Source organism: Dreissena polymorpha, chromosome 8 (genome assembly GCF_020536995.1).
Source record: "Dreissena polymorpha isolate Duluth1 chromosome 8, UMN_Dpol_1.0, whole genome shotgun sequence".
NCBI lineage: Eukaryota > Metazoa > Mollusca > Bivalvia > Myida > Dreissenidae > Dreissena > Dreissena polymorpha.
In genome coordinates, this window is record NC_068362.1 from 29799580 (window position 1) to 29825160 (window position 25581).

Below are 25581 nucleotides of genomic sequence, written 5' to 3' on the forward strand. Positions count from 1 at the left end.
AAATAAACGTCTCGTCAATCAGAAATAACATTGACATCCGGGCATTTACTTGCTCGCAAAATACCAAGCTCCCTTGATACAAATTTCTGATTTTCCGATTTATATTGGGTGTTTTGCAATATTTCACCGCTTCGTGTGTCATGTATGTGTATTTTTTTCTAAACAATACTTTTTCTTCGTATAGCCTTTTATATTTTCATTTAGTCATGTGTCCCTTTTAATTTACTTCAGCAGAAACGTCCCTCTATCTTGCGAATGCCGTCGCGATATCGTACTATATTACCTGTCATCTCGGGTCGTTTTAGCCACTACGACAATGATAGTCTGTATTGTATTAATACTCAATAATTGTCTCTGTTTTATTATTTTGCTCAAACTGAAAACATCTCTACTGTTTCACCTTGCAAAATGTGATGAATCCCGTTTCACTTTTGTTTTGGATAAATTTTTTAAATCGTAAATTCATTTTCAAAAGTGGTAGATGATATCGTAAAATAACATTGAAAAAGGTATATTAGATCAAAGTCCACGGCAACAACACGTTCACATAGTCATTTTCATCAAACTTTCGGCAGAAAGATTGGCGCTAGTTTAATGCGCTTCGTATTCAGTCTAATAAAAAGAAACGGATCACGAGTTGGTTGTATCGAGGCAAGATGTCTCCCAATGGAAACGAGATCTATCTTACGGAGGATTCCGGAGATTATCGATGTGTCACGGTTGAATATACCCGAGATTTATCTTAAGGAGGAGTCCACAGATTATCGATGTGTACGATTGGTTGGATCCTAAAGCGTCGCCAATGCTGTATCAGACACAATTACTTGAAGCTTATGATAAACCATGAGCAAATAGATATTTGTGCTGCTGTGGTAAGGACGTGAAATGGAAGGCTGGCATATTGTTATGTTTTCTATTGTTCAAGTATTCGTTCATTTGCAGACGTCAGGTAAGATTTAGGTTTCTTGTATCCATGCTAAATTAAAATTATAATCTAAATTAATTAAAATAATATAAAATATTTTATTCAGTGAAAGCATTTACAATTATGCGAACAATTGTAAATTTGATTGAGTCGTAATAAAGACTTCTAATTAACGATACTATGTTAACGCATTATGCGTCCAAACTTATCTTATATGTACATATACCATTGTGTTTAACTTAAACAATATAGTTATATATGTGTATGACACGATAAACAAACTTGACCTTAAGTTTATTGTCCCGAAAAGTGAACATTTCAAATGGACTGTTCCTTCTTTATGGGCCCCATGTTAGTTATGATTTAATGTTAAAGTGTATACATAAAAACATATACGGAGATGTAATAACAGTAAACATATTGTGACGATTCTGACAAAAAAGCAAGCACATCAATATGTTAGTTATATGGGTATTTTTGTTTGCCTAAATATGATCGTTACTTGTAGAGCTAATCACCAAAGAAATTAAGGAAACTCAGTGACTTGCTTACCAGAAGGTCACCAGATCATTTATATAGTATCAACCTTTCGATAGAGGTGTCCTTTAAAAATAACTGATAGACGATTGATGCCCGCACCCAAACGGGCGCGGACAGGCGACGTTAAACGTTTGATCTAAAAAAAAAAACTACTAGCAATATATAACTTAAGTTCGCTGGCTTGTTTGGTCATCTTTGTCTTATTTTCAAGGAGGCGAACGTAAATGGTATACGGGTAGGATATAGGCGATATTTTAATGTCTGTGATGTAAATATGGCGACATTTATGATCACCCACTTGTGTTTATTGAACAGCCGCTGTTAACGTTGCCCTTGGTAAGCCCTCCTACCAGACGGATGATTATTTAGGACGGACTGCGGACCTTGCCGTTGACGGAAACACGTCACAGCATTTGAAAGAATTGTGCACACTCACATGGTCGTACAACACCTCATGGTGGGTTAATCTCCAGCAGATATTTCTCATTCGAAGTGTCAAGATTTTCAAAAGGACTGATGAGTGGGGTAAGTGTGTTCCTTTAATTTAGTAAAAATGCTGTTGTGCTTTCTCGTTCGTTGTGTGGAAAGCGTTATATTCAGTATATTTATATGTATTTAGAGAATTTAAGATCGTTCTTTAATTGCATGAAAAATGATGGTCAAGGATATAATTTTTCGTTTTAGAATCTTGTTTATGTTTTGGAAAAAATACCGTTGTTGGTTGTGCATGTCTATACAACCCTCTGCTTCGTGCATATATGCATTGAATCAGACACATCTAGTGTTGGACAATTAGCAGAACCTTTCCGCTATTATTATTGTTTATGTAATCGGGCACTTGGTTACTTTTATTTATTTCACGTGTATGTACCTAGAGTGAAACGATTCCCGTATTTAGGACTAGTCTATTAGTGCGCATGTCTATACAAACAGCATAGCTCATGCACAGTTACGCAGCTTAAGGCAATATGAAAAACATCATATTTAATTTATTTAGTAAGCCTGTGTATTGGCCAAAAGTTCGATGTTTACAGCCATTCATAAACACGGTTATTCTGCACGCAACATGAAATTTTGGCACCGATTTCAGACGTATTCAATAATAAATTCTTAAATCTTAAGTTATCGGCACAAACTGAAAGAAAAACTGTATTTTATGCACTAAATATATTTGCAAACATATTTCAATAACTTTAGATATTTGCAAAAATTAAGTTCTTATCGGTGTGTTTTCATTCTGTCCAGCCGTGTGTTATCTCATGTGAACCCCGTTGATCCTGCACACTGAATATTTGGCAGACCGAAACTGCAATATTTGGGGTAAACAAAATAACCCGACCTCAAATTCATATCCCGAATTAAATTACCTGATTATTATTTAAAAAAAAATCAACAAACGCCCTAGGACAATCTATACGGACGTTTTGGCACAGCGATTGTAAAGTTAATGTTTGAAATAAAATGAATTTCTCAGAATAGTCATGCAATTTAATTAAACGTGCTTCTGATCAAAGTAGTTAGAATGACTAGAAAGAAGACATATCTTTTCTTTAAAATGTGGTGCTTAAATTGAAATGAACCTACAACATTAAATCAAATGAAAATGCGTATTGTTGGATGTGTATTGCCAATCGAATCTACACTTTCAGTTATATTAATTAAGTATTTTCATTTTTAAAGCGGTTTTGTTGTTGTTTTAATATGACTGTTGCCGTATGCCTTAATTTTTAGTAAGTTCTTACTCTGACTTAGATTGAACTTAGAAGCCACGTTGTTTTATTTATGTCCCGCGGTTGTATTGTATTCAGATATAGAAAATCCGACCGATAAATAACAATCGATTAGTATGATCTGAAATAAAAAACAATAATAAAACAACAGATGGGACAGCCATGGATCCGTTCTTTCCGATAATTAATTGTAACATTAAATGGAAAAATAAAAAATAATGATGTCAATGGATTTCAATGGTTAAGCTATTGTATTTATGGACGAACGCACCTTATTGGTAGTTGAATGACCACAAAAGTAAACAGGCTCACGTTCGTTTTTATTTACAGACGTTGTTAGTAGAACACATTCTGCAGATAATAATACCAATATTGCTTAGGTACGAATTATTCTTTATACCTAAACCGCCAATTATAATTCTGCTATGTTATAAAAGAATTATTAAGATGTCGTTTTATACAACCGTTACATTCCTCAAATACTCCACTTATTAGACATTTGATCATGCATGGTAACTATATCAGTAATTGCCTTTTCTCATTGACTAATGAATATTTTATGACTTACACACTCATCTGTGCTCTAGGAATAAATTACTTTGAACGGTTATGTTCTACATTAATATGCGCATATGATGAATCTATGTCATTTTACTGCTATTTTCAATGCACAAACCCATAGACCGAGGTCATTTTTATGTGTACTTCATGTAATTTAGCGGAGATAAAGCAGTTTTCTGAGCGTTCCGAATACCAACTTGTACCTCTCATCACACGGCCGCTAACATTTTCTTTTTAAAACATGTATTTCAGGTTATAGACTTACAAACGCCGAGCTTTACATCGGGTTTTCAGAGCGCGGCTTTCAATCGCGTGAAGGATTTATACCGGGAGAAGTCGGTCTTTCACATACGTTTGAGCTAGCTACACCGGTGTACGGACAGTGGGTACGAATCACACGTAACCCTCCTGTCGAGTATCTTTCTCTGTGTGAGGTGGAGGTGGAAGGTGTTCCATATTCTGCAATAAACGGTATGTTTGACAATGTGTAAATATAGAGTATATTTACAAAACAATAATTGTCTCAGTTTCATATTAAACACAACAGTAGTTTTATACAACTGGTCGGCGTTATAACAGTCTCAGTACGTAAAAAGCCTAAACCGTTTATGTCTAGTTTTATTTGATAATATATGTGTGAACTAATCAGTGCTTAGAAGACAGTCAAATCGTTTTCGTACATGTAGAAACACAGCCTATTATTAATGTTCATAAATGTTTTACATGATCTTATTCTTCAGGCGTTCATTTCTCGGTCTTTCAAGGATATGTTCACACTGGCACTGCAATCGACGTATCCATGAAGGTCGGATCAAAACTCGTCTGCGCATCAAGGTGTTCCAACTCAAACAACTGCATCAGTAGCAACTACAACACAGCGACCTTGACCTGCAGCCTGTTCGATTCCTTGGCATTCAAGAAAGGAGACGTCGAAAATGACGTCTGTGTTGTCAACAGTATTGCCATAACAAATAATTCAAGGGCGCAGTTGTTTGGGACATAAACGGTAAATCAGACGGTCATGTTTTTCAAAGCCATGTTAAGCAAATTAGAAACATAAATATATTCAAACAAAACAAATGCGATATCTATGAACAAAATAAATACAAAACCAGCTGCACAAAAAGAAAACACATATTTTTATATCACGAAATCATTTGAGTCATCTCAAACATTCGGCAGAGGACAAACGCCACAGCACAAAAACACGCAAAAACGCACATAAATCCTTAAATTCTGTCGCCGCCCCGGAACGGTCATTGAAAATAATTCTGGATGTAAACCTGGTATAAGTTTACTCTCCAAACCCTTATACATGTACATGGCCTAACCCTTAAAAAAAATGTAAATGTTAATACTCATGGGCAAATTGAAATTAGTGTACATGGCACCATCAAAACAAAACTGGTTTATTTTCAGATTATATTTTCAGATTATTCAGTATATGTAATAAACGTTCAATAACGTAAATTTTATGCTTGTTTATAAGATAAACAACAAAATTTTGCTGTTGTGATGCGTTGCTAATAAACAAGTGGGACTATGAAAGTCGCGATTTAGTTCATACCAGTCCTTTTTGTGTTTTTACCGATAAACAGCGATAGATACATAAAGAAGTAATTCGGATACAAAATGTAAGCATTGAAAATAGTGAATACACATTAAATGTAAAATCATGTGCACCTTCCTATATCATGTAGCCCATATTTCTCGTACATCAAGGGCGTAAAAATAATCACACAATACACATGTTACATTCATACTTATACCAATGCATGTTAAAAACACACAAGTAATATGGTTTAACTGGCTAATTGAATGAATGACGTACGAATTATTGTTGTTATGTATATAGACATTTAGTCCAAGACTTGAAATAAAAGACCACAATATTTTAATTAGGTATTATATTTTTTCTTTGTTTCGTCTTTTTATGTTCGTGTGTTTACATATCAGTAATGGTAAATATCCAACATAATTGCGAATCCCATTTTTGATGACTTTTCTAATCTTTTTGTAAAGATATTCTGACGAAAAATTTATGGAAAGTGCGGGCGTTTATTACGCGTGAACGACTTAATTGTCAGTAATTCCAATTAATTATTAACACACTGTGAATTCTTCGATTTGTTGGTGGTATTTTTGTTACGATGTTCAGAAAAACCCGCTGTTTAAACATTATGAAGTGTTTTGTTTCACATATAAGATTTTAATATGTACCGTAAGCTTTATATACAGATCATTTTGTAGAATATTTTTATTTAAAAATGTGCAATAGCTTTACATGTTGTGTATATTGTGAAGTCTTTTCTTACACCGCTATAGTAAAGCTAGAAACATTTCCAATTTGGTCGATGCTCTTTTTGTTTTTAACTTCGGGTATATAACTAAAATTGCATTTTTTATCTCTGATTAAATTACTCTTATTTGTTATTTTGGAAACGTTAGCTCATGGTAAGCTATGTGATCACCTTATTCCGGCATCCGTCGCCGAGCGGTGTCCGGTTTGCGTCGTCAACCTTCAGCTCGTTACCTCTCTAGACGCTATATATATGTCATTTGATCTTTATGAATCACGGTCGGAATGTTTATCAAGACAAAATGAAGACCGAGCTTGAATCTGGATCATGTGCGTCTCAAACCTTGGGCATCAGGTCAAATGTTAGAAAATCGTGTAACAACAATAGAGGACGTATTTATGACTCAATCTAAATACAACTTGTTCAGAGTGTTTATCTTGACGTTTTCTTAACCAGGTTTGAATCGGTGTTACGTTCGTTCAAAACCAAGGTCACCAGGTAAAATCTTATTAAAACATGGTTTTCATTCTAGAGGCCACGTTTATATCTCTTTATGAAACATTGACAGTGTTTCTTGACAATATATAGGCTAAGTTTGAATCTATGTTATGATGTGATTTCAAAAATTTAAAAATTTGATAAACAGTTCAAATCATATAAAAACGTTGTCACCACTCTGAAATTGTGTTTTAGTCTATCTGATAAAAAAGTAACAATTTTTATGTCGACACAATATTTCCAAGTATGAATCTAGGTTAAGCGCGTTTGGTCACTGGTCATGTGTAAGAAAAAGGTTATTATCACTCTAGAAAAACATTTATCACTCGCTCTTGGTGTAACTTGGACAAATGTTTATCTTTACATTTTTTAAAGCTGAGTTCAAATCTTGGTTTCATGTGCCCCAAAACTAGGTCACCAGATCAAATCTTAGAAAAAACCTTGAAACCACTCTAGAGGCCACATTTATTATTCAACCATGATTGAACTTGGGAAAATTAATATTTCAGCAATACCTTATACGAGTTGTTATCTGGGTCACGTGCGTTAAACTAGCTCACCAAGCAAATGTTTGTAACATTCTAGAATTAAAATAAATGACTAGCTTGCTAAAATCGGCCAGATTGTTATCTTGACAATATCTAATTCAAGTTTGAATTTGATCTGATGCGTCTGAAAACTTGGTCACCATGTAAACTGAAAAAGCTATGTTATCAAACTAACGCCACATTCATGACGCAGTGTATGTTTAACTTGGTCAGACTGTTTATCATGTCAATATGAAGGTCACATTTGAAACTGTGTCAAGTGTGGTCAAAAACTAGATCACCTGCTCAAGTCTTCAGCAAATGGTGCGCATAGCCTCATGTGAGCGCTTAAGGGCCATTATGACCGTCTTCCCGATTGATTTATTTCTAAGCTGTCACATAAACAACCAATCTATGTAATATGGATCTGTTACACCCAATATTGCTGCTTTTTCCTGTATTTGCACGATGATGATCTGAAATTTTAACTATATGATACTATATTTTTAATTTTTTTTGTAAAAAGAAGGGTTGTAGTTGACACTTAATCGTAATTTCATTTCATCGTTCCTCAAAGTTGTAACTCTGTTGCTCTGGTCTCCTTCCATTGAGTAATTAAATGGTAATTAAATTGAATGCGTTTTAATTCCCTTTTATCATGCGTTCTTCTAAACGTTAAGTTGCGTTCAAATACAAATCTAAATACAGTATATATTAAAAACATGAATTAAGCACTTACTGAATGATCGCATATGCTTACCATAAGCATGTATGTTAAATTATTTCTTTATTGTTCTGAGGTTAGATTATCCAATATCTGTACTAGAACGAAACATTTGACTTTTTTTTATTAAATTGTTGTTAAGAACATATTCACTTAAAACTAAATAATAATACTGATTTGATTTATTAAAATAAAATACTCCATGCATGGGTCGGTATCTACCAATAAATGATAAAACAATTTAGAATATTTTGTTTTTGTTATTGTAATCTATGAAAATGATTATAAAAACATTGGAAAAACATCAAATTCGAGAAAAAAAGGGAAACAAAATCTCATCAGATTTTTTTTAATTTTCGAATTCAATTTAACGCCTTAAAATCGCGTTGACTGTTCATCATTCTTTAAAATATAGTATTTCTGGAAGTAAGGTGAATAAATCTCTTAACATATGTAAACAATCAAAACGGATTTTTTCCCATTAAAAAATAAGATTTTCTATGACAGAATATTGAACGCAAATCAGCACCTATAATTTAACTGTGCTTAAAACAGATAACATATACTCAAACGTATAATTTATTTTCAAAGGTACAATTGGATATTTTCCCAATGCAAAACTTTGGGAAATACCATGGAAAAAAACGAAAAATCCCATGGGAAAACGAAACATCACATTTGAAAATGTGAAAAACCCACGGAAAAACCAACTTTTCTAATAAATATCTATAGTAAAAAAAAAGCATTTTTAAGCAAAACTTATCAGTTATTAATAAAAAATGAATACTTTTATCGTATATGTGATCTCAAAGAAGCAAATTTTCAAGCAAATGGGTACTTCAGTTTGCGAAATTTTGGTTAAATCTCGGATACATGCGCGCAATTTTACACATCAGACCGCTTGGAAAAAAACTTAAAAAATATTGCGCTTGACATTTTTTGACATAGCCATCTTTCGCCTGAGGACGGGAACCACACTCTTACCCGGTGGCGCGGGTATTTTAGCCCTGTTTGTCCCAGGTTTCGGGAGCCCTTCAGGGCTGCCAAACCGCTGCTACACTGCAACAAATTTTCAATGTAGACGGAGCGGCTTCGAGCCGCATTTCACTAGTATTCAACCTTTTCATCTCGCTAGACCCCAAGCCCCGACCAGAGGCCCGGTCTCTTCTGTGCTGTGAAAAATCGATTGTGCTTGAGGTTCTAATAACTGACAAGATCTAGGTCAGTGTGTGTGTGTGGGGGGGGGGGGGGGGGAGAGGTAGCATCAACACTTATTAACGCATCCCTTTGCGCTAAAATATTTCCGGACTGCTACCACTGGAATGGTACAGCATTGCCATCATTTATGGCGTGATAGAGTAATAATATTGATTGTTCAATACTTTAAACTAGGTTACGAATCGGTGCAAATATTTTACCTAGAATGAGCCGTCGAGGAAAGTCCATTTCTATAATACTGGACATAATCTTTAAATATGGCTCTCATAGAGCATTTTACATATGATTTTTTCCCATTATTCATTGTGTACAAGTTCAATATAATAAGATACCTACATATAGAGTGTTTTAAATATTAGTTCACTAATAACGCACATTTTGTACAATATTGATAGGCAATGTTATAAATACGCAATACTTGATAGTTACAGTCCTTACAATACTATTACCACACTACCACACCGCACGTGTCATAGCCTGAGAAATTCCAACAGGTTAACAGGTTAACCGGTTATTCTTCTGGAACGATCAGTTAACCTGTTATATTTTTTGTAAATATTAAACCTGAAGCTTTTTTAAATAATGCTTTTTCCCTGGAAGAATATGTACGGGTTTTTATTGCGCGCGCGACATACTGCAAAGCTTCTCTAGCGCCTACTAAGATCAGCATGCCACACGAACGACGGGAAATTATAACGGTACCTAAGTTATTATCATTACCTCATGTGCGAACAGTGGGGAATTGAGGCTATCAGCGTAGACCTAAAATACTCATTTATTTAACTCGTGATTATAATCAATCACTCGAGACTTTAGTCCGCGTATTTTTATGAATTTTTAAACAGTAACTTACACTGATTACTCTCGAGAATAAAGTATTTTGAAATAACATGTGTATTAAGATTATCAGTAGTTGTTAAAATCTTGAACAGGGAACGTCAAGCTATCTCTCAGAATTTAATAATATTGGTATTAGTTTACGTAATCTACGATCCCACAACCACCTTTTAAGGCAAGTTAGAATTAAGAAAGGTTACGCAAGTTTTCAAACCACTTTAATAAAGAACTAACAATCAAACAGTTATTTATTTGATTAAAAACAGCATCATTAAATGTAGTATGTGTTTAATTATTTCAAAGTTGTGCGGTGCGTTACGATAAGAATACATTAGTAGCTTGCAGTTCTTCAGATCAAAATACGTCTTAACATTCCTATTTATTTTAAAACTTATAATTTAAAATATTTCATTTTCATTTCGTTCAACCTAAACGAGAAAAACAACATCTTTATATTAAGTCAATTCAAACTTCAGAAAATTAAACGGATTGAATATTGATACAAACCTTTGTTGTAAGCGATACGACGCGAACGTAAGCGGCGCCCCAACCATAAAATAATGATACGTGGCTATGAACATTGTTAATGTGTGCAGTTCTAAGCTCGTCTGACCCATATTCCACATTATACAAAATACACAATCAAAACAAATTCACAAATCTATTAATATTAAATGTGTAATACATCAAGATATCAGTAAAACTGATGGATGCTCCCCGATGCAGCTTTGTCGATATATGGGTAAATTGTGTTGAAAAAATGTGACCTTGAGAAAATCTATAATAAGCCTCGGTGACCTTGACCCCAGTGACCACAAACCTCATCAAAAGGTAGAGGTCCATGTACGGTACCTAAATGCCAAATATATAAGAGATCGGTAAAATATTGAAGGCGCTGTGATAAACTGTAACAAAAGTGTTACCTTGAGTAAATCTATTATTAGCCTTGGTGACATTGACCAAATATGGAAGAAATCGGTAAAATGTTGAAGGCGCTAGGAGAAACTGTAACAGTATTGTGGCGGAAAATCTATTATTAGCCTCGGTGAACTTAACTTTAACTCCAGTGAGGTCAAATGTCATCAAAAGGTAGAGGTCCATGCAAGGTACCTACATGCCAAATATGTAAGAGATCGGTAAAATTTTAAAGGCCCTATAAGAAACTGTAACAAAAGTGTGACGGAAAATCTATTATTATCATCGGTGACCTTGACCTTGACCCCAGTGACGTCAATCCTCATCAAAAGGTAGAAGTCCATGCAAGGTACCTACATGCCAAATATGTAAGAGATGGGTAAAATATTGAAGGCGCTATGAGAAACTGTAGAAAAAAGTGTGACGGAAAATCTATTATTATTAGCCTCGATGACCTTGACATTGACCCCAGTGACCTCATACCTCATAAAAAGGTAGAGGTCCATGCAAGGTATCTACATGCCAAATATGTAAGAGATCGGTAAAATAATGAAGACGCTATTAGAAACTGTAAAAAAAGTGTGACGGAAGGAAGTACGGAAGTACAAACTGGCAACTATAGGCTCCCCATATATACATATGGGGAGCATAACAAGAAACGTATATGGCCCTTTATGAATGTAATAAAAGAAAGCGATCTTAAATTACTTTCGTACGAGCGATATAACTTTTCAAAACATGTTTATGTTATTAAAGGGATCTTTTCACGCTTTGGTAAATTGACAAAATTGAAAAAAGTTGTTTCAGATTCGTAAGTTTTCGTTTTAGTTATGATATTTGTGAGGAAACAGTAATACTGAACATTAACCATGCTCTAATATAGCCATTATATGCATCTTTGGACGATTTTAAAACCTAAAAATTATAAAGCGTTGCAACGCGAAACGATTGAATAATTTGGAGAGTCCTGTTTTTGTCGTTAAATTTTGTGAAACCACGAAGATTGCTTATATAAAGTATAAAATACGTATAGAATGTGTACTCGGCGGAATAGCTCAGTAGGCTAGAGCGTTTTTTCTTCAGGACTCTGGCAGGACTCCAGGGGTCACTGGTTCGAAACCCACTCCGGGCAATGTTATTTTCCTTTTTTTTATTTTTTTTTCTTGATTTTTTACTGGAGCTTTTACGATCCAATGTTTACATTTATCAATATAAAGCATTTAAGGCCACGACTTTTTTTCTATTGGTTTACCAAAATTATTTTGAAAATGGTCCATCGGGCGGTCGAAAAAAAAAAACATCGGAAAAAAAAGTTAATACTAATAACATCAGAACAAAGACAACATATCTTTTATAACCTTAACACAGAGACAAAAAATCAAATTATGCAATGAAACACATCTATATCTTCAAATGAAATGAGTCCTAAAAGCACCTTTTGTAACATCAGGCAATTTTAAACACTCCATTACATGACATGCGTTCTTCTCCCATTAAAACGAAAAACTGCGCTTCATTTCCATAATTCGATGCGCTTCATTACGCAATGCAATGCCCGTTGCATAAATCTTATATAAGATAAACTACTCATACACAAATTACCCGGTATGTGTTTGCTCTTACTCGACTTATGAGATCGTACATGAAAAAAAATCGAGGTAGATCGATCCATGCGTCGTCGCGGTAATGTTTGTCAAAGTTATTGTTGTCATGAAAACTCGTTGATTTACAACGCAAAACGTCTTATTTGAACTGATGCGAATTAATTTAATCATATTTGTCAACTTCGCTTTTGCTTTATTTTGATAATTTAATCCAAAGTTTAATGTTAGCAAGTGTTTTTTTTTACCGGAATTGTAAACAAGGAGTCAGTTAAAGTCTTCCGAAAATGTGCAGTCTGTGTGAATTGACAGTTTGACGTCATCAAAGGAAAGCCGCTTTCTGTCGGAAGCAATAAAGCGACAAATTTCGCGCCGAAAAAATTGGCTTCCTTTGTCTAGCAATCAACATGCCGAACCAATCGTGTGTTTGTTTCTCAATTGCAATCCTCCAATTTAATAAAAGCTCCGCCTTCGAATCTTTTGCTGAGAACGGAGGCGGAGTTTAATGGTTAATTGAGCTAGTGTTTTACGCAAGTTGAGTTCCGATTTGCCGAAATTACTCGGCCCTAAGCATTGAAACGACAAATACATTTATCAATGATTTTCCGAGATATACCGATTTGTTCCGATTTCCAAACTTTCTGTACAGTTCCTATAAACTATGGCGGACGTGTTTACAAAATTCCTAAACACATATATCGTAAATAATGGCAGTGTTTTATTGGATTATTTATACTAATTATCAAATACTTTTTTATCTACTATAATATCGGGTTTGTTTAATATAATTAACATGTTAAACAATATAGTTGCGTCACAGACTCGGAAATAAATTTTGATGGGGTCGACATTTTACTGACGCTGATTTTCTTATTGTCTGTAATTTTTACCCGAAATAAATTTTGAGAAGTGCCCATAAAAGGACTGGTACATAATGTGTCACATTGAAAAATATCCCGATCTCTGCAATATATGTGAACCAATCGTTGATTGTACTTACTTGATTTTATTCGCAACCGTACTCAAACCGGATCGTTTTTTTCTCTCGTTTCGCTCGTTTTGCAGTGCGGTCGGGAATAAAATATTTTAAAAAAAGACGATTTTCCGATTTTATTTTTTTTTCCCTTTTTCCAAAAATTAGGGTCGGCGGTTTTGTAAACCAAGAAATATAAAAGCCGTGGCCTAATGAATAAGTTAAAAAAATGCCAAAATCTGTGAAAAGGCCCCTTTAAGTTTACTGGTTAATGTTTTGTGTAATCTGTTGCATCCCTTCTTGGAATGTATAGCCCAGTGACATAAAGTAATATTACGTATTTGATAGTTTTCTTTGCAATAATTGCATCATTAAACATAAATTTACTGCTTGTGAACACTGAGCAGCAACCATTTACTCAAATATAGCGTGACAGTTTCATTCAATCTCTTTGTCGTTCCTTTAAAATAACGAAAAATGCACCAGAACCTCGTTGTGGATTCTAATAATAAATTTGCATGCAGAAATTCTTCATCGAAAACGAATAGTACTCTTATAAATCAAAATCCCCATTTCAAAGTGTCCCAAGCAATCAAATAGTTTGTTTACCAGCATTACCAGATAATAACTTCTATATTAATATAGTAACAAAGTGTAAACAAATAAGACTAACTTCATTATAATTGGGTAATATTATATAGCTTCAATAGATTTTCAACATTTAGATTATTAACAACGAACCGTACCTACACTACAAAGCCAATTATATGTAAAATCACCGTAAACATTTCAAAGAAGAGTTTTTAGTTGGTCGCGTAACGACCAGCTAATGTTGTTACTCAAAATTTAAAGTCGGCTCGGCTTATCTACGGAGAGCCTACTACCTACCACAAATGCCGTATCCGCACGAGAAAGAGTTGTATTATTTATGCAACAGGTTTGAGTTCTCCAACTATATTCATTCACAAATGGAAACATTATATGAATACCGTGTTCAATGTAGTAGTTTCGAACCGAGCTTATATAGAAAAAAATCCATGAACAATGATGGTATTATACGTGTCGCGGAAGAGATTGTTTATGAATGATTAAAATAGTCCACTTTCTGCTGCGCCTTCATGACGTAGTATTTTTGCTCAGCTCATTCATAATCTGAGGCTATTAATAGATGCGGCTGCCAATAAACAAGGGAGAGTCCAATTGCACGGCAATCTCCACGCAGAGTTGTCGTTCCTTGCTCTCACACACAACTCAATGAAGGACATTCATAATCTGAGGCTATCAATATATTCGGGAAAAGATCGCAATAGAATAAGGTTACGCTTGTTTATATTCTCAATTTATAAAACGTTGAACATGAGTTCAACAATAACTTCAGCGATACGATAGACAACAAAAAAATGCTTTATAATCGCTAAAACCGAACATAACAAACAATTAATTATAATAATAATACGAAAGGTCTGTTTCGTAACCTCGTTCATGCTTCTACAGCGGGGATTTCTGGGAAACGTTCTTTTGTTCTCAACATATAGCGGCGATCTTTTGTATCTACGTATGCTAGCAACGCATTAGTACAAGGTTAGTAGAAGGTTAAGCTTGTTTATATTCACAGTTCTCAATTTATAAAACTTTGGACATGAGTTTACGAATTACTACAGGCATACTTTAGACAACCTCAAAAATGCTATATAATCGCTAAAACCGAAAAAAATAAATTAATCAAGAAATATCTTTTAAAAATGTAGTCGGCGTATACGCTGACTTTGAAATAAAGTTTGCAATTTCCTTTTTTAAATAAATAAATATTTAAAATAAAAACTATTGTGTGTGTTTTTTTTTCACTTGTAAGTTGCATATTCAACGCATGAAATGTGTGTTAGTTTAAACATATTTATTTCTTATGGCATGTACAATATATACAGATGTTACACAATATAAGCAGAAAAGGATTGAAACGAAAGAATCAAGTTCTTATATAGTTTCTCTCCTTAGAATTAATATTTACACATGGAAGTGGCAGTGTTTAAAGACTACACATTTCATGATATATGCCAGTAGTAACAAGACGGGTTATAAACATTTAAAAAAGTGAGGTGATCAAGGTAGGATGAAGGATTTTGGTTGTGGGTCAATGTCGAATAAATGCAACGTCGAGTCGGGATCGGATTGTTTTAAGAAACGCTTAGATTCGGTGATGTATTGTTGGGCACAAAGAAAGATAGTAGAGTTATCATCATCGTTTAGGGATGTATTGCCAAAGAGGAGCGTATCAAGGTCTACAGGACTTATAATTCCTAAGACATTGTTCATTAAATTTGTCCGTATTACGCTATAATAAGAACACGTGAAGAAGAAGTGGAAGTTAGACTCAAAATCTCCACAGCGACAAAGGGGAGAATCAATAATATTTTTAGCGTAAAGGTGCTCATTAAGGGAACTGGATTTGGTCCTTAATCGCGTGTGAATGACTTGAGAATGACGTTTACCTATGTAATAGTACGAGGGTGTTATAACTTTATTCCTGTTAAGTTTAGATTTAAATGCATTCAACGATTCACTATTTTTAACATCATCTGGTAGGTTATTCCATTTTCGAGTGACTGCGGGTACGAATGAATTGTAGTAAAGGGTTGTTCTAGATTCGGAAGTACGTAAGTCATTAGCATTGCGAAGATTATACCTAGCAACAGATCCAACATGTTGGGGTACAAGGTCGGATAAATACTGTGGGGTAATCGAATTTTGCATTTTGTAGAATAATGTTATTGTAAATGTGTGTTAGCATTGTCAAACCACACACTAGTGTAAGTAGATAAAAAAAAAATACTACGGGAGTGCACATCATATGTGTCCTCACATGCCTTATTATGAGTATATTTCTTCACTATCGAAGTATAACGTATGTTAATATTTGATTTAAACGCAGATTTCTTTCGACACATTTAAATCACACGTTCATAGCCGCGTCATGGGAAAATGGGTCTTATGCGATTCGGCCAGCGTTTGTTAAACCCACATGTGCATTTGCGCAGTCAGGTCAGAGGCGATGCTGTTCGCTATTAAATTACTTAATATGTTATGGTCTCATTATGTATCTCCTGACAGACTGAGAGATGCGCAGGCTGAGTGGGCTAAATATATAATTATGATGGGCGCATATGGAATAAGACCCATTTTCGCATGACGAGGGTCATTAAAAATCTCATTGCGAATTGTAAATGGCACATTTTAGCACAATGCTTTTTGATACAAAATTGAATTCAAAATGGCAAACTTGTTAATAATGGCAGCCTATCCAGACGTTCAGGAACGATTTCCAGACGTGCTGACCAAGTACGGCAAACATTGTGGTTGGATAATTAAACGATTTCCTCTTATCGTGAAACTATACTATTTCGGTAATGATTGTTTTCTCATCTTGAAAGCAAAACTGAAATTCTGCGAGATGGATTTTAACGCGTAATTGTAACTGGGCCACAATTTGTGTCGTTTGAACATACAGAGAGTACCGGTAGTCCGGAATTCCTTACACTGAACAGTGCTACATCCTTTGCACTGAGCAGACACAGTGATGTAGCCACAGTTCAGAGGATGTATCTCGAATAAGCCTATGAAATATTCGAAAATATTCATGCGTGTCTGTTGGCGTTATGTTAAAGTCATTAAAATGAAAAGCTGAGTAAAACAGCTATGCCGAAAAAGCGCATTAGTGCTTTATACCTATGTTTAGGTCAGAGTTGTTGACACCGTGTGAACTGCTCGGGTAACAAGCAATGCATAAACAACAATGTACGGGTCAACAGGGCTGTCTTTATGACTACCTAAGTAGTGAGTAAAAAGTATTGCTCGCAGATTTATTTTTTATTTATTGTCATCAATTATCTTATTGTTTAATTTGAATTTGTATATCGTGTCAAAAATCAAAAGTTTTGTACAGGGAATTTTCATCATGGAATTATGTTCTTAGTGAGATAGGTATGCGATATTCCAACAATGTTCATTTAATATAATGGTAATTGCAAATTGTCTTTATATTTAGTTCCCATTACCATTTTCATCATACTTTCTATGCTTTCAGAAGGTCCAAAAAGAGCCATGTTTTTGTTATTTTGTCTAAGTGATCTCTATGAAATAAATAGGATGACAAAATGTGCATACAAAGCTCGACCCGTGCGTTATGACACACTCTTTTTAAATTTGAATGTCTGATTATTAGTTATTGCATTGAACATTTAATACAACAACAACAACAACAACATTTATTAGCTCTTAAGCATACAATTGCTTTTTAGCCAAATGCATTATACAATTATACATAATACAAAAGTGTAACGACACGGATGATAATTATTATGAAATTAGGTAATAATTATAAAAATTATGTAATGTAGGAAGTTAACAAATATTTTACTGATTCATAACATAGGATATTTTCTTCTAACATCGATAATGAAAGTTGTTAATAAAATAATGAGACAAAGAGTACATTGTTCTACATAATAAGTTTCATTTTAACATCCATATTGATTATTACTCATCAAATTATGGGAAAAAATAGTATACATAGATAAATTAATTTGTTTCTAAATTGTTACGTAAACAATTTGCATTATATATGTATTTTGACAGATTAATGATTTCTTTTTTATTTTGTGTTTTCATTAATAAATCAAACTTATTTAATGTTGGCCATCTTTGATAATATGCCTTTAAATAAGTTTTTCTAATATCTTTGTATATTGGACATATTAATAAGAAATGGTATTCACTTTCTACGACATTAAGATTACACAATTTACATTCCCTATTATCCCGAGGAATATTGTGGTATCGACCTCGTTCTATTTCTAATCTATGTGATGATAGGCGTAATTGAGTTAGAGCTATTTTAATTTTTTTGTTGTGATGATATCCAGATATTGTTCTGTATTAAACGTGTCCTTGATGCGGCAATATGTATTTAGTCTTGATGAATTATTGATCTCACTGTACCAGTATTGCTTGTAATGATCGAATAATCGCTGTTTTATTAGATTGTATATGTAGGTTTGTTCAGATTTTTCTGTCAGGGTTTCTTGTTCAGTCCATACAAAAGGTAAACCTAGCTGCTCGAGTGTTGATTTGATTTGATAAGCCCAATTTCTTTTGTTGTATGTTATGTTTTGTTCTGCGTCATTGAAAATTAATTAATATATTATTTTTATGCGACAATCTTTTGTACATGATATTATTTTAAACCAATATTTAAAGATGTGTAATTTACTCATCACAGATAAGAGGTATCGTCCTAATTCGCCATACATTCCTGATAGATTTGTTGATTCGTTGACACATAGAATTTTTCTTAAAAATTTTGTGTGAAATATTTCTAATTCTTTTCCCGAATCTTGTCCCCAGATTTCAGCAGAATAGTGAAGAACGGGGGTTACTAATTTATCAAAAAGATTTAATTTTTCTTTTGTTGGGAATTCATATTGGTTTAAAACAGAGTAAAATCGATGAAGCGCTCTGTTACCATGTTCTGATATTGATTTTATTGTTTTATACCAGTTTCCGTTTTTGAATAAAGTTACACCTAAATATTTGAATGATGTGACGATTTCTAACGGCTCACCATATAACGTAAAGTTAAAACTTGTGTGTCGGTTATTTTTTTCGAAAATAAAAACTTTTGTTTTACTCGTATTGATTTTCAGTTTGTATTTATTGCAATAGTTTTCAACGTCATTTAACATTAGTTGGGTTGATGTTGGAGAAGTTGAAAATAGGACTTGATCATCGGCATATGATATTAAAAAGAATTTAATATCGTTGATCGTTATGATTCCTTCAATATTAGAGTCAATATTTTCAATAATGTCATTAACGAACATCATGAACAGGATGCTTGAGCATGGGTGACCTTGTTTCACACCAGCATGTGAATTGATGTGTTCTGATCTTTGATTGTTTAACCTGACGGCTGATTTCACTTATGAATACATAGCTTTTAATGCGGAAACCATGTTAGAGCTTATTCGTTCGGTAATTAATTTTTGCCATAATAGTGATCGATTTACAATCAATTGTGAGGGATGTTTGTTGTACTTTCTCGATAATTATGCATTTGATGTGTTACCTTATCACTAGGGGACTGCACTGTGTGTAATCCAGTTAACATTTCACAATAGGGTGTTATTGATAAATTACCGCTGAGTACAAAGTCGGGTTTAAAAACTATGACCGCTATAATAACATGCATTTAAACTGGTTGACTCCCCCCCCCCTCCGCCTGGTCCAAGGCAGTGACCTCAAATTTAATCACTATTATGTTTCAGTCTTTCTTGTTGTATTTATTGTCCTGCATTGACTAAGTAACTGGTAACTTGCCTTAAATAGAAGATTATCGAGTGATAATAAACATTTAACTACTGTTGATGGTTCTCGAGTGAAAATATTCATGTATAGTTATTGTATATCAAAGAGTCTGTATACTGTGCTTAATAGTCTTAAAACTTATAAGTTACAACGCGCAATCTAGAACAGAACATAATAAAGAAAAAAAAAACTTGTGTACGTCACAATCAGCAAGGTATGTCCATTTATACAATACAATTATTAAAATAGAGGAATATACACAATAGTGTGCTTTAATTACATACGAAACAATGTGGTTGAATGTATTTTTTAAGTTTTTTTCTGATTTGTATTAGTTGAAAGTACTGTTGTATTGTTTCTTAGTTATAATCCCCCTCCTCCTAAAAGCTAATGATAGCTACAATTTATCGAGAAAACAATACTTCAGAGATATATAGAACAAACCAAGAATTGTCTAGTGTCCAACTTGATCATTCTTGTACCTTTTATTAAATAACCTTTAATTTCTTTTAGTTTCCAATTCACAAGAAATTGTTGACACATAACTTGAAAATAGCATCATTATTTTACGCCATGGTCTTATGAATTTCACTCGCCATCATGTAATTCTTTGGTTGTATGTTGCGTTTGATTGGGTGCCATCTTCTCTAGGTTTCGTTAATTGACTAACCCTTGAGATTTAAGCTTCGCTGCGCCTAAATGATATTCAGTGTTTTCATTTGGCAATAATTAGTTCATAAGAATCTTCTACGAAAATATCTGCGTTATGTCGTTCTACACACAACCTTTAAGGACACGATTTGTGTATCGTTTTAGTCTTTAATTTAACAAGACGATGTAAGGGTAATTGTTTATGCATAGCTTTTTTAAGCTTGACCAATCATGCTCGTCATTATGCCTCCAAGGACAGTAGCGTAGTGTGTGCAAATGAAACCCAATATATTTCAGAATCGAGTTCTAGTTGGACGAACGCACTGCCGTCTTACGTACAGATAGTTCACAGTTGAAATTGTTATCCCAATCTGGTTTTGACTTTATTTTTTTTAAACATGCTTATGTGTGATTCATACCTGCAGACTTCTTAACGTTCACTATGTTGGCCAGGTCATGTTTGATCATGTCAAATTACGATTCAGATTGTTCCATCCAATGAAACCCAACAGATGATTCTGAAATTTATTTGAACGAGTGTAGATGGGTTCGATAGATAATGCAACTGAATGTTTCCCCTGTATTTTCCAATACGAGCCGTGTTTTCAAACCATGAACAAATTAAATTTAATTTAATATATTACGATGATAACAAATTTCATTTAATTAGAACTCTAGTATATATGCTATACAGCTCGATTGTATCGAAACCCTAAAGCTTATTGAAACGCTCTCGAGTTCGTTTCCTGGGTAGAATCAGTACTTAGTGTCTCTTTGGATATTAAACGAACGCAGCGCATTAGGGAGCCCGTGGCCCCCGAGTCGATACACGGACACCATATCCATTACGTCATGGCGAAGTTTTATTTAAAAAAGAGATGCGTTAAAATGAATCTTATTTCAACATCTGATAACGTATTACATTAAAATATCAACTTTCAAATTGTATTATCACAATTAATGCAGAATGTCATTTGTACGGGTATTGCATGTTTTCTTAGAAGAAATCTACTCTTCGATAGACAAAAACACAAACACTGATGGCAAGTCACATCGGTAGTCTGCATATTTTAACATGCGACATGTGGGACCGTCTGTATATGTTCGGCGGACACATTTTGATCGATACACAGGCGCATGGATGTAAAAGTAAATGATGCATATGAAAACGCATTGTTAATCTAATCATGATTGTCGTATAGTCGATACAAATTTATCTAATATATATATATATATATATATATATATTAGGAATATATATAATAGGAATATGTCTGTCTGTTTGTCTGTCTGTCTGTTTGTATATCTGTGTATCTGGTTGTTCACGCATATCTTTCTCCATATATACATGTATATGCATGTGCTTAAATTGTCGTCCCAGATTAGCCTGTGCAGTCCGACTACATTTTCCGCCTAAACTAGATAGGTCACCAGGTCAACTCTTAAAAAAGTGTTACCACTCTAGGGCAACATTTATAACTCCGTATTGATGACACTTGGACGACACTCTCCGCTTTAAATGGATCTTTTCACGGTTTGGTAAATTGACAAAATTGAAAAAAGTTGTTTCAGATTCGCAAATTTTCGTTTAAGTTATGATATTTGTGAGGAAACAGTATTACTGAACATTTACCAGAGTCCAATATAGCCATTATATGTATCTTTTGACGATTTGAAAACCTAAAAATTATAAAGCGTTGCAACGCGAAACGATTGAATAATTTGGAGAGTTCTGTTATTGTTTAAATTAACGAAACTACGAAGATTGCTTATATAAGGTATAAAATACTTTGACCGTGTATATCTGGCGGAATAGCCGAAAGGGCAAATGCTTTTTTACCTTCAGACTAACTCCAGGACTCCGGGGGTCACAGGTTCAAGCCCTGGTACCGGCCACTTTTTTTCCTTTTTTTAATTTTATTCTTGATTTTTTACTGGAGCTTTTAAGATCCAATGCTTACATTTATCAATATAAAGCATTTAATGACAAACTTCAAAATATGCCAACATCTGTGAAAAGGCCACTTTAATGGAATTTTTCGTTTAAAGGAAGTCCCTTTTTACCAAAAATCTAGTTTAAGCGGAATGTGACGTCCCTGATTAGCCTGTGCGCACTGCACAGGCTAATCTGGGACGACACTTTACGCACATGCATTACGCCCAGTTTTATCAGAACATGAAACATATGGAGGCCATGTTTGACCCTGGGTCAAGTGCGGTAACACACTAGATCACTTGATCATGTCTTAAGATATTAGTGTCCGTTTACTCAGTTAAGTTCTTAAAGAGACTGTCAACCACGAATGACAAAAAAGAAAAGTTCTAAACTACGGTATTGTTTACAATTATTAGTTTTTATTTTATGCTTTGCGGTGGTTTATCGAGAAATATCAGTGAATTAAAACTGATAATTTCACTGTTCAAACAATGAAAATTATCAGTGAAAATTATCGATAATTTTCACTGTTTTACCGGAACTATTTTTTTTACCCCATTGTGACCCCCACGCAGTCTTCCACCAAGAAAGAGAACTCTTCAATGAATATTTATATCCTCTTACGGAGTAACTTCCCTTGAACATACATGTACACACTGTCGTCTGCTTTTTAAGCCTTTACTCTGAAACTTAACAATGAATGAAATGGAAAACGAAGAAATTAATTTTATGTTCTCGGATATTTTTGATTTTGAAGATTATTTTAATGAAAATACAGAAATTCTTAATGAGACATCAAGTTTAGCAGAAGAAACAACAGCAACAGTATCAACAGCAACAGTATCAGCAGCAACAAAAGTACCAGCAACACTGTTATCCATAACAGAAACAAACCAAACTTATGGAAGGGCTTCAGAAACAATTTCTGCTGGGATACAGTCATCAACAGCCACTGCAGTAAAAACGGCCACAGCAACAACAATGAAACGGCAGTTTCGAGAAGTCAATATTGACAATTTCCTGAATGAAAATGAAAATATGAACACCAAAAAGAAAACAGTAAGTGACATGAAACTCTTCAACCAATTTCTTCTTCACAAACAAGACTCAAGAAATGTTGAAAATATTCCTGCGCATGATTTGAACAATTTGATTTGTGAATTCTTGTTGGGTGTCACCAAAAAAGATGGAAGTGAGTACGAGCCCACAACACTGCGAGGCATCATCGGCTCAATTGACCGCTATTTAAAACACAATAACAGTAACATATCACTCATGAATGACAAAGAATTTGCCAAAGTCTGGGAAGTGATGAAAAGCAAACAAAAGGCATTGAAAAAACAAGGCTATGGGAATAAACCCAGAGAGGCTGTGGCACTAACAAAAGAGCACATCGAGGCAATGTATTCAGCCCAGGCACTAGGAGATTCTAGTCCCAGAGCCTTGATTCATTCGTTGTGGATGATCTGCACAACCCATTTCGGCATGAGGACGGGAAATGAAATACATAAACGCTGCTGGGGGGACGTTACACTTGGTGTTGATTTTGAGTCAGGCGAGGAATACATCACACGCGATACCGAGCGCCAGACCAAGACCAGAACAGGGGAAAATCCAAGAAATACCAGGTAAATTTCTATGTCTGAAACATTGAACTAAATTTATCAAATCATGTATTGCCTTTTAATTCAAGTATTTAATTTAATAGCCATAATTATAAGTGGCTTATAAAATTTACATGGCAAAATTAGTGTAAATGTAATATGCTTATATTTATAAATTATTTTTAATCAACAAAATGGTTAACTTATCAATGATATAATAATTTTTTATGTATTTAAAAAATTATGGCCGGCTCATTAGCAACAGAAGATCAATAAATTAATGATTAATAAATGAACTTAATGATTAATTGCCAAACAAAAGCCATTGACATCATGTTTTATATGGTTTAAAGCAACTTCGTGGAAACTTTTGAATTCAGTATTGCTATTTTATACACAAATAAAGTTTAATTTTGTAAGGTCAGTCAAACCAAGGGCTTATGCAGTCCCCGAAGAGCCCAACAGAGACCCAGTTCATCTGTATAAGCTGTATGCAGACAAACGGCCGGTGGAAATGAGAGGAGATGACAGTCCGTTCTTCCTTACACCATGCAACAGCACACAGCTTGGCTGGTTCAGGAGGTCAGCAATTGGTATAAACAAGCTGTACGGCATCATGGCAGAGATGAAGGCGGACGCTGGGATAACAGAGCCCAGAATCACCCCATACAGGTAGAATTAATTAACATTTAACTCATTTGCATATGTATGGTGGCACTAAGCCAGGTGACATCAAAGCTAAAAAAAAATTTAACTCGTGAAAACAGACTTATTTTGTGTTTCCCCGACTTAATTTTTTTGGAGCGCTGATGTCACCTTAGTGCCACTGTACATATCTCAAATAAAAAGAAAATGATCACTTACCTTTAAATTAGCATTATCACCATTTGTTCAAGATTTCTTATTTCAGCACGACGCCTTTCTTCGATTTTCCAGATCCACGCACTGTATTCTTTTTTGGATGAAGTTTTTCAAAGGGACACAAAGCAATTACAAAAGCTTAATTCAAATTGTAATATGCAATGTTTCCATTTGATTTTTTTCCAAATTTATAGCCAAGACTATCAATAAAATTACTTTCTTTTACAGTGCAAGAAAACACTTAATCCAGACATTAAATGATGAGAACATCCCGGCTCACCAGATCGTACAAATTTCAGGCCACAAAAATGTCAATAGTCTAAATAACTATAGTGGGATAAACAAGGATCAATCAAAACAGATTTCAAAGATCCTCTCAGTCTCACATTCAAACCAAACTGCTGTAGCAAAGCAGAATCTTTCTCCATCTGCAACTGCAACCACGTCAATGAGTGATTTACCGATGGGAAGAGGATTCTTTGTAAACTCAAATTTCCACGGCAACGTTACTTTCAATTTTCACAGCTCTGAAATGGGTCTGTCCCAGAAAAATGTGTTCAATCAACAAGTAAAATCTCCAACACCAACGCCGGATGTTTCGCCTGATTTTCCTGATCAACCACGCTACAAGCGTATCCGTATGATTCCAGACAGTGATAGCGATTAAATAGTTTGTGATAAAATTGGCACGAACACTTACTGTTGATTTTTTTTCCAGTTAATTCCATTTAATTGTTATCATTCCTTTCGTGTGCATTTTGTTAAAAATGGCGAAGACATTGTTAGCGTTAGTTACGCTATAAATAGACTCCGCATATTA

At 34.3% G+C, this 25581-nt stretch overlaps 1 protein-coding gene across 1 annotated transcript; it reads left to right on the forward strand.

Moving 5' to 3' along the window:
• Positions 1-23571: 23571 nt before the first annotated feature.
• LOC127840417 (uncharacterized protein KIAA1958-like) lies at positions 23572-25581 on the forward strand. Its single transcript, XM_052368832.1, has 3 exons — positions 23572-23924; positions 24321-24572; positions 24990-25581. The coding sequence occupies exons 1-3, from the start codon at positions 23572-23574 to the stop codon at positions 25426-25428; spliced, it is 1044 nt and encodes a 347-aa protein (XP_052224792.1). The 3' UTR covers positions 25429-25581.